Raw genomic sequence first — 10,785 nt, 5'->3', positions numbered from 1 at the left:
TTTTATTTATAAAAAAAGTTCTTAGGTTTAAAAAAACATTCAGTGAACTGAAAAAGTGAGGTCGGTAATATAGGTATTTAGCTGTGTCACATGCCCTTAACCGCGCCTGCCGTTAACTGCCTTCGGTGCAATAATAATAATAATAATAATAAAAATTGAATAAATTAATATTTTTGGTAAAAATACTGACCCCCTCTTCTTTTCCCTGCAACAAGTGGAAGGCACCGGCTCTTTGAATACCAGGGAGGAACCAAATGGGATGAGATCTAATGAGCCTTTCGATAAGAGTTATGTTGCAGGCAACTTCGCTACCCGAATCTTCCGTCGAAGCTGAAGATCCATGGGAGGTTGCAGAACCTTCGGATGATAAAGATTCTTCGCTCTGAAAAACAATAAACAATTTATTAATATAAAACGCACAAAAACAATTGTTAATATTTATTTAAAAAAATTATGCACAAAAAACGAGCAAAACTTTATTTATGTAGTGACAGATCCCATGAATTTGTAAAACATTGGTATCCGCAAAAACATAAAAATTGTGGAAGGAGATAGGTTTTTTTACGCCTGCGTGTACTTTTTGCATTTGGAGGGAAAAATAATTTTTAATAAAAAATCGAATGATTTATTTTTTTAAAGTTTTTAAACGTCTAATATTCGAGCTTAGATTTGATTTTAGAAAAGTATTATCAGTTTGTTTTTAAAGTTATATAAATATAATTTTCCTAATATTCTTGAGAAAATTCAATTTTTTTTAAGATTTCAGATATTTCGAAAAAGAATCTAGAAAGTTTTAAAGAAAATTTGTACATTTTACGGTACTTTACCGAATTAAAAAAAAAATTACAGTCAGTTTAAAAGATATTTAGGACTTTTAGAAGTTTGGGAGAAGCGTTTAGAACTGTCAGAACTTCTAAAATCCCAAAATTGTATTTTAAACTGACTTGATACTTTCCTACAATTAAAAAAAAAGGTCATGATTACAAATATTGCATTGAAATCTCCCAGACTGTTTTCCGACATTTTAAGGACATGACTAAAAAATACCGCTGGAAAATTTACGAAAGAAGAAAATTTTCGAAATAAAATTTTCGATATTACCAAATTTTTAAATTCCCGAATTATCAAAATTGCTGACATTATAAAATATTTGAAATTTTTAAATTGCCAACACAGGGAAATTCCTGAATCCGAGGAATTAAAAAATTCTTCAATAATAAATGGAATGAAATAATTTTATCCGCTGAACATATTTTTTATTTCATTATTTATTTATTTCAGAACAATTTTTAAATTGTTTAGTTTTAGGAGCAATATTCAAATTAGGCAATATTACAAACTGACAGGAATTTTATATTATTCCGGAATTTTCCAGTTTGGGAATTAAAAATTATTTGCATTTTTTTAATTTCGGGAAATTTCTATTTCAAATATTTTCTCATATGAGTATTTTACAGCGCCGAGACTATTATTTTTTAGGATTTTTCAATTGCCCCACTTTCGGAAATGTTTGAAATTTGCTTTCAATATTGATTTTTTAAATTAAAAAACCACTAATAAATTTCCCAGGAATCTTAAGAAAGTTTTTTATTCTTTTGAAATTTTTCCAAATTCTAGAAAGGCTTACAATTTTTCCTGAAATATTTAAAAACTACATTATGCTTAAAATTTATTTATATAAAAAAACAAAAAATTACCTTGAAATCTTACAAAATTCTTTTTTTTTTTATTATTTTGGAAATTTTTAATAATGTTTTGTAATATTTAAATTTTTAATTACTTTCAAAATATACTAAAAAAATTTTCAAAATAAAAAATAAATAAAAGTGTACTACGAATCTTAAGAAAACGTTTGTATTCCTTTGAAACCTTTCATAATCCTTAAAATTTTATTTTTTTCGAAATCTTAAACAATCTATATTTTGTTTAAAAATGTTGAAAACGAAGCAAATAAACTGAGAATAGCAACTGCATTCATTTTCAAGAAGTATCGCAATCAATCAGGTTTTCGACAAGAATGTATGCGAGATGTCTTGACTACAACTTTTTAAGAAAAAAAATTATTATGAATAACTTATCCTATTAGACCTATAGAGAAAAAGTTTGATTTTGAGGAAGATTGTCTTTTTAAAAAATTGATTAATATTATTTTACATCATATACATTAGCTTTTATCTTTTGAAAAAAATATAACATTTGAGAAATTTTAAGAGAAAATTTAAGAATTTCTCGAATTGTCCACCTGGACTTCAAAGTCCAGACCTAGGAAAATTTTAGCAAAAATCGGAAATTTATAGCACATACTCTTTAAAGTCTTATCTTTAATTTAAGCTAATTAAAATTTGAAAATATACATATGAATTCCCTACATAGGACTAAAAATTCCCAACATCAAAAATCTTCGCGGGTCCAATAGAGAACAAATTTCCAAACCAGCCAGGCCGGTCAACAGAAGTGATCGCAGACTGAAAATCGACAGACACGCTTGGATATTTTTAGTGATATCACGGGAACTCATACAATTTTTAAATTGTTGTCAATCTGAATTAAAGATAAGACTTTAAAGACTGTGTGGTCTAAATTTCGGATTTTTTCTACGACTTTCCTAGGCAATGCCATGAGTTGATGTTAAAGTACAAAATGCGAAAAAAATCTTGCATTTAAAAGAAAGTTTCGTATATCCATAAGCTTTACAACTGATTTTTAAAAAAGCATACCACTTTTTTGAGCAAATAATCAAGTTTCAAAGTCAGCAGTGATTTTTAGTACCGCTCGCACTAGCCGTGTAGATAATTTCCGATGTTAGTGTAGGATTTATTTTTATTTAAGTACAATCCAAAAACAATTTTAGAATGTTTAGATCGGAAAAAAATTTGAGTGTAAAAAACTATAAACCTTAAATTCCACTCAGATAAGGATTTCATTTCCTGTGAAAATCTGTAAAGTAATGAATTTTTATCGAAGGCGTCGTTGGGCGTTAAAAAAGCAGAAAAATTCGATTTTCTCCCAGTGGAGTTGGTCGTCTAGACGAGAGCATTAAGGCATAAAGGGTAAAGATAAGAATGGCAATTTTCAAGGAATGGAATGGTCACTTTACCATCTTTTATACTTACATCCCGACCGCGACCGCGAGAGGCTGGGATTGCATCTGCAGGTGTGAGAGGTGGAAAGTATCGCATCATCGTTTGCCAACCTTATAAGGGGACTCCCCTTATAAGGTTCCCAACGATGATATTTGACTCTCAAGCCCAGACATAGCAGATTACGATTTCGGTAAAGAGTTGCTTGTCGGATTTACGAGAGTCGTCAAACGAATATTACAACTGTAGGCACGCTTCAATTCACGAGAACGCAACACGTTTATAGGAATATCAAAATCGAGTAAATTGAACCTCTTTTAGTCTTTTAGGGCTTTAATCGGATGGAATTTTTATTTATTTAGGAATTTGATGAAATAGAATGAAATTTTATCTCAACAAATTTAAAGTTTTTCATCATTTTAATTTGATTTCATATTACCTAGTAAATTTTAAGATCGAAGATATCTCAAGGAAGTCAGGAAGGAAGTCAAGAATAAAACATTTTGAGAGAAAGGCTTTTGTTTTTATAACATTTTGAAAATTAACGTAAAGGCTGACTATCCAAACATTTTCAAAATTTCCGAAAATTTGCAGTAATTTTTGGTAAAATTATAAATCACAAAAAATTTTGAAAACTCAGAAACATAAATTTATAAATTAACAAAAATTTACATAATATTTAAAATTTTTAGCATTTATAAACTGACAATAAAATGTAAAAATTTCTGAAATTTTGCAAAATTTTTGGTCATTTATCAATAAATCGTTATTTACAAAATTTTTGAATTTACAAAATTATTGATATTCACGAAAAGGCAGATTGTCCAAACAAATTCCACATTTTCGGAAATTTGCAGTAATTTATGTTAAATTTATAAATAAAAAAAATGTTTGTAATTTCTTAAATTTGTGTGATTTATGGTAAATTTATAAATGACCGAAACTGTCGAAATTCAGAAATTTATTTTAAATTGATAAATTACTAAAATTTTAAAAATAATAAAAAATTGTTGGTGTTTATCAATTTACTTTATATACCCAAAATTTCTAAAATTGTCATCATTTTAGGCCATATATCAGTTTAGTCTATATTCCCAACATCTAAAGAAATTTACGGAAATTGAGGCCATTCTAAAATTTCCATAATATATTTGGTAATTTATGGAAAATTCAGAAATTACCAAAAATCTTTCAAATTTTAGAAATCTTGGTAATTTACGATAATTTTATAATTTACCAAAAATGTTCAAACTGTTCAAAATTTTTTATATTTATAAACTTACCATAAATTACTAAAATTGCTGAAATTTTGACATGTTTGGTTATTTATCAATTTACCATAATTTTCAAAAAATGTTCTAAATTATGAATATTTTGATGTTTTTTTATAATTTTTAAAAGTTTAGAAATTTATTGTAATTTTATAAATTACCAAAAACGTTAAAAATTAAAAAAATTTATGATAATTTTATAAATTGACAAAAATTAATTTTTTGTTAAAAATAGTCGGAATTTATAAATTTAATATAAATTATCCAAATATCTGAAATTTTCAATTTATTGTTCATTTATCAATATACTATAATTTTACCAAATTTTATATAGTTACGGAAATTCGGACTATCCCAAAATTTCTACAATATTGTTTAATTTATGATAAATTTATAATTAACAAAAAATTTTGGAAATTTGAGTAATTTATGGTTAATATCGGTAATTTAAAAAATTTACGGAAAATAGAGTATCCAAAAATGTTTACGAAAATTTTTGGAAACGTTCGGTAATTAATGCAATTTATGATAAATTTTGGCACTTTATGGGAACTTTTCGTACTTTTTGTAGAAATAAATATTAGTGTGACATTAAAGATGGTTGTTCTTAAAGCAACCAAATAATTTTGTTGTCCGAATTAAACTTTTTTTTAGTGAATAATTTTTTGAATCCAAGTAATAAAAAGAATACAAATTCAGAGTAGTATAGGAATCCTTAAATATAATCAATGAGACATAAGAAGTCACAGAAACACGAAAGCCTGCATGAAAAAATGCATGAGCATAAAAAAGCTAGAGAAGTATGCCAGGACAGGAAAGTATGGCGACAAATAGTTAATAGAAAGAGTGTCAGTAGAGTGAATGATGCCTGAAACAAAAGACCATGGCCACTAATGGACCCAAGTGGGGAATCTTGCATAACGACTTTGTGAGGATCTTCACTTGGGATGATTGCTAGAGAGATTGATCAACAACCTGGGTCGGAGCAGTGTTGCGGAACGAACGTGTTATTTACATAAATAACAGGAGAATTCTGGATCAATCTGAAAATGATCTATCCCTTTGCCACATTACTCCTTTCCCCACCGAGTGAGTCACGCCTACCCCGAAAGGGAAATGGCTTAAGGGTGTAATAATAAAGTATCTGAATAAACAGAAAATAGAGAAATACATTTTATTCAAAAACCCATGGAAGAGAAACCACATTTTTCAAACTTATTACATTAAATAAAATTGTTTATATGAGGAAAGAGAACGCCTTGAAATAATCGAATTAATGAATACAATCTAGTAACATTATTTGTAAAGTCAATCGAATTATAGTTCGCTAATAATATATCTTCATTTCACTTTAAACTAAAAAAAAATGTAATCATTCTTAAATTAAAAATACATTTTTGCAAAATAAGTCCACTCAGTAGAAAAGTAGAGTTAATTTTGTAAGGAACAGATCTTTATAAAATATTGTTTTATGGAAATTAGGACTACGCTGCTGGGCTTAGAGCCAGGAGCAGAGAAAGTCGAAGATAATATGAATTTCCATCCATCAAAGAAAGCTACTATTATAGAATTAATTAAGACAAAAGGTAGTGAAAAAATTGAATATCGATGCAAATTTTGCCCTGACCGTATATTTAATAGTGTTGCGTAGAACATCACTAATTCTCATGATTACATGGAGATCCAATATGTACGTGAAAAATCATCTCTATGCTAATGAACTTGAGCAGGATGCGGTGTGTAGATTACGTGGGGGCTAGACAGTTTAATGAGTCATCGGTCATTTGAATTCCACAATGACATTTTCACATAATATTTTCAAAATAATATAAAAGTTTGATTATTAGTAAAAAATGTATCTACACAAAAAATATTTGACTAGTAGATATTCGAATATTTAATATGACTTGTAATATGGCATGTAATATGACATGTAATATGACACCTACTCCAAATTTCTCGTCGTTTCCCAGTTTTTAAATATTTATTTTTTTACCTATTTAAATTTAAACGATTCACAGAAAAGGTTAATTTCCCATTACAACTAATATTTGTTGCATCTTCATATTGATTAAAAAGTAGATTTAACCGATTTTTTCTACTAAACACTCGAGAAAAACATATTGGTATTTTTTGGTTTAAAACCAGATATATTTGTTTTAAACCTCCATTTTACAATTACAGGGTTGATATAAGACCTGGAAAAGTCATAATAATTAGGAAATATCACTGGAATTTTTGTATTCACCCATATTTTAAAATCCTAATGATTATTTCAGCACTCTACGGTGAAATTTGAATTTGCCGATTGACACAAATTGTTTTTAATTAACAAAAATAATATGATTAAAAATCCGTAGTTTAAACAAATTTTATAAGTATCATTTATAATTAAATAATTACTTAAAAGCCCTTCACGTTTACATTGATTAATAATTGTACAAACATTTTTTGGAAAATAAGCCTGGGATCTGTAGAATGTCTTAAAACTAAATATGGAATTGACTGGATAAAAAAAAATAGACTTTCATTTTTTTTAAAAAGTAGACCTGGAAATCCTGAAAAAGTCTTGGGATTTTGAAATCAGCCTTCTATAACCTACAGAAAACTTGTTTTAAAGTTGAGTTTATGCCATCGATCTTTGTTCAGGTTGGATGCAAATCTTCGCTTTTAAAATTCTCCGATTTTTTCTTGATTTTTCCCTGACTAATTATTACCAGAGCTGCCAAAGGCTAAATTATTTGAAAAAAGTGCAGTTTTTAAATAAAAAATGTGACCAGCAGGGACTATTTTTTAACCCAAAATGTGGTTAAAAGTGACTAAAGTGCATTAATAATGTAACTAATGTGCATTGATAATGTGACTAATTTTCTTTTGAATTGAAAAGAATGCAATGAAATTTATAAGAATTCTAGACGATTTTGAACAAATTCAGAATAAATTCAGAAGAAGTCACAAATATTCAAGTTAGGTTCAAAAGAATTTAAACTAATTGGAACAAGTGTTAAAAATAAAGAAATGTCATTGATTTGAGTAAAATTAAAGTGAATTTATAGCTATTTACAGGAAATAAGAAGAATGCGATACAATTTATAAATACATATTCAAGGCGAATTAAAAAGATGCAAGTGAATTGAAAATATTACAAGAATAGAACAAAATGCATTAAATTTAGTAAGTTTAAAATGAGCTGAAAAAAATCAAGGAAATGAGACAAATTCAAAAGAATTCCTAAGAACTTAGACGAATTTAGAATTAATTAATAAAAATTCAGAGTGAATTCTACATTATTTTAAACAAATCGCAAAAAAATATTTGAAAACGTTTTCAAATCTTTAAAACTGCACGAAATATTCTTTAAAATCAATTTAAATGTTATAAAATCCCGTGATATCCATGAGATTTTATGATATTTCCTGAAATGCTGATAAATTATTAAAAATGCCGTAAGATTTTTAAAGCTTAAAATTATTTTAATACACGGGAATTTGATACTATCCTCTGAAATCTTAAAAACAAATTGAAACCACTTAAAACTTCCTTGGAATTTTTTTGAATTTCCTCAAATATTTTAAATGCTTTAAAATATTACTCAATATACTCGTATATACCTCAAAATATTCAAAAGCCGTTTAAATTCCATATGATCATTGCAATAAATGAAAATGCCTTTAGAATCTTTTTAAATGCCCTAAAATATTTCAAATTATCGAAAGTATATTTAAATCCGTTTAAAGTTTTTAAAGATTTCGAAAATTCCTGGAATTTTATAAAATACCTTAAAATCATCAAAATCCTTTTTAATTATGGAAATTAATTAAAAATACCTTGAAACCTTAAAAATCCATTAAAATGCCTTTAAATTATTGGAATCAATACAAAATTTCTTGTAATGTTTTCAAATCCCCTCAAATATTTCAAGTACTTTAAAATATTTTGAAATGCCTTGAAATTTTCAAAAATATCTTATAACCTTTAAAATCCTTTATTATACTTTTAAATTATTTAAATCTTTTACACATTCCTTGGAATCTTTTGAAAGACTCTAAAATATTCCAAATCCTTGGAATGCTTTTAAAATTCCTTGGAACATTTTAAAGCTCTTGAAAATTCCTTGGAATTGTTAAAATTACCCTATACAATCTTCAAAAGCCTTTGAAATTCCTTACAAATTATTTAAAAATATATTTAAAGTTTCTTGGAATCTTTAAAAATACCCTAAAATCATTGGAAACAATTGAAGAAACTTCCGAAATAGGTATGTACCTGAATTCAATAGTAGTTCACCAATGGGTTAATTTATAGAAAGAAAAATGATTGAGATGATCTTTTCATTAAACAAATTTACTATAGTGACTTTATCTTTAAGAAAGTGACTAAAAAGTAATTTTATAAAAGGGTGAATAAAAAATATCTTTGCTAAAAAAGACTGCATGACAGTCCTGTTTATTCGTTAAAGTTGCTTAAAATGCTTCATCACAGAAATACCCTGACTTTTGCTATTTTTTTTAAAGAACCCTGATTTTTCCCTGGCTATCACTGTCCAACAAAATTCCCGAATTTTTCTCTGATTTTCAGGTTTTCCCTGTTTGAATTATTTCATCTACAAAAGTTTCTCTAAGAAAAATGTTAAAAGATTTCAATAGTCAGGAAAAACAAAAAATTAATGAAGGAAAGGTGTGCGAATTTTAAAAATGAAGTTGTGTGGCATGTTATCTTTGGAAAATGGACAATAAATTAATTGAGAATTCCGGAAAAACGTATAAAATCAGCGACATGGCTCGGGGATAAATCTTTCAAGATTTAAATCGATGAGGTTCAATCTTGATCAATCATTAAAAAAAAGTATCAGACGAATCGCGGACCAATGCTGCCTACGCACTATAAAACGATTCGATCAATCACGATCGATCAAAGTGTAGTCGCGGCCAGTTTGGCGGCGAATGTAAAAAAATTCGATTGAAAGCCGTGAGTGCCATAATTCGTCGCGATTGGCTCTCAAGTAAAATATATATTTAAAGTGGAATCGAGAACATGGTTACACTGGCATAATCCTGGTTCTATCGGGGCAGCATTCAAGTATAATCCATTTTTCTTTGTTGCGCTAAAATCGAATATTTTACGGTCTCGCGAATCGAAAAGGGGGCAAGAGGGAAGGAGGGAAGCAAGGCGAGATTTTGAAGCTGCGAATGCAGAGTCCAGGTGCTATTAAAAGTAAATCGAGAATTTCGCATGGACTGCAAATTGAGATAACCCCAGTGGCCCATTCGTAAAACCCTACGGGAATATAATGCGGTATTAGAGTGTATTGTCAGCGAGTATCCCTAAGGGAGGATTTACACCCCTGAATTGGGGATTAAGGGACGACTCCGCTGGAATTTCCATATTTTGCTTGGCTCACGATTCACGACTTCGACTTTCGACTACCGTTTTGTGTTATTTACTCTGTTTGGATTGTATCTTGTTTCTGGATTACAAATCTTTATAGTCGTTTTATGTGTTCTCGGAGATAGAGACTCGCATTTTAACGAGAGATTTATTTTAATATTGAAAAAGGCAGTAAATTACGCTATCGGAAGACTTTTTGATAAAATGGAATTGCAATACAAAAGATCAAAAGTTTAGAGGGTTTAACTACTTTTCAATTAAGGATTATTACTGGCTATCTCATTGTATAATTCAGTCATCTCTGATTTCTCCCTGGTATATTTTTCATTTTCGCTGTCCATTAATATTCAATTATTAGTATTTAAATCTTGTAATACTTTTAACATAGAATCCTTCATTGAGGGAATTAAACATTTCAGATTATAATGTAGAAATTTCAAAATTAATTATTTCCACAAAAAATATGTCTTTTCCACTATAAAAGATGTATTTTTAGTCCAAAAGGAGGAATATTCAAGAAAACATTTGAATTTTCGAACAAAAACAATAATTTTTTTTTAATTTCAATTTTCAACAAAATGGTTAAAATTTGAAAGCAAATTGTTGATTTTCCAACCTACAAAGATGAATTTTCTACAAAATTCTGAACAAAAAGTACTAAACTCGAACGAAAAACAATTGCATTTTCAACAACATAATTTCCTGTTTTGGAAGACAGTTGATTTTAAAGGAAAAAAGGATGCATTTTTTATATAGAAGGAAAAATTTCTTGTCTAAATAGAAGACTTTCCAAAAAAGTAGTTGAACAAAAAGATTACTTTTACACAAAATATATATTTGGAGAGAAGTCTACGAAGTTCAGCATAGACTGGACGAAGACTCAGAAAATATAAATAGCTTCAAGGAGTTATGTGTGGCCCTCATAACACCTGGTAAAGAATGCTCACCCATCACTACCGAGGAGGTGAAAAGAGTATTAAGAGGGATGAAGAACTATTCCGCATCGGGACCAGATTGTATCAAAACCTTCTGGTGGAAGAAGTTTT

General features: G+C 28.3%; 1 protein-coding gene and 1 long non-coding RNA gene across 5 annotated transcripts in view; one reads left to right on the top strand and one right to left on the bottom strand.

Moving 5' to 3' along the window:
- The window catches only part of LOC117168509 (protein sprint), a 353,946-nt gene that overhangs the window by 50,046 nt on the left and 293,115 nt on the right, over positions 1-10,785 (bottom strand). For all 4 annotated transcript variants that reach the window (XM_033354234.1, XM_033354237.1, XM_033354236.1 and 1 more), the window contains one exon: positions 191-382. In XM_033354234.1, coding sequence (XP_033210125.1) covers positions 191-382 — 192 coding nt within the window. The remainder of the gene's footprint in view (positions 1-190; positions 383-10,785) is intronic.
- The window catches only part of LOC117168524, an 87,294-nt gene that overhangs the window by 21,260 nt on the left and 55,249 nt on the right, over positions 1-10,785 (top strand). The window lies entirely within an intron of this gene.

The sequence above is a fragment of the Belonocnema kinseyi genome, chromosome 2, assembly GCF_010883055.1.
Source record: "Belonocnema kinseyi isolate 2016_QV_RU_SX_M_011 chromosome 2, B_treatae_v1, whole genome shotgun sequence".
NCBI lineage: Eukaryota > Metazoa > Arthropoda > Insecta > Hymenoptera > Cynipidae > Belonocnema > Belonocnema kinseyi.
Note: the sequence above shows the minus strand (reverse complement) of the source record. Positions and strands in the feature narration are given on the sequence as shown.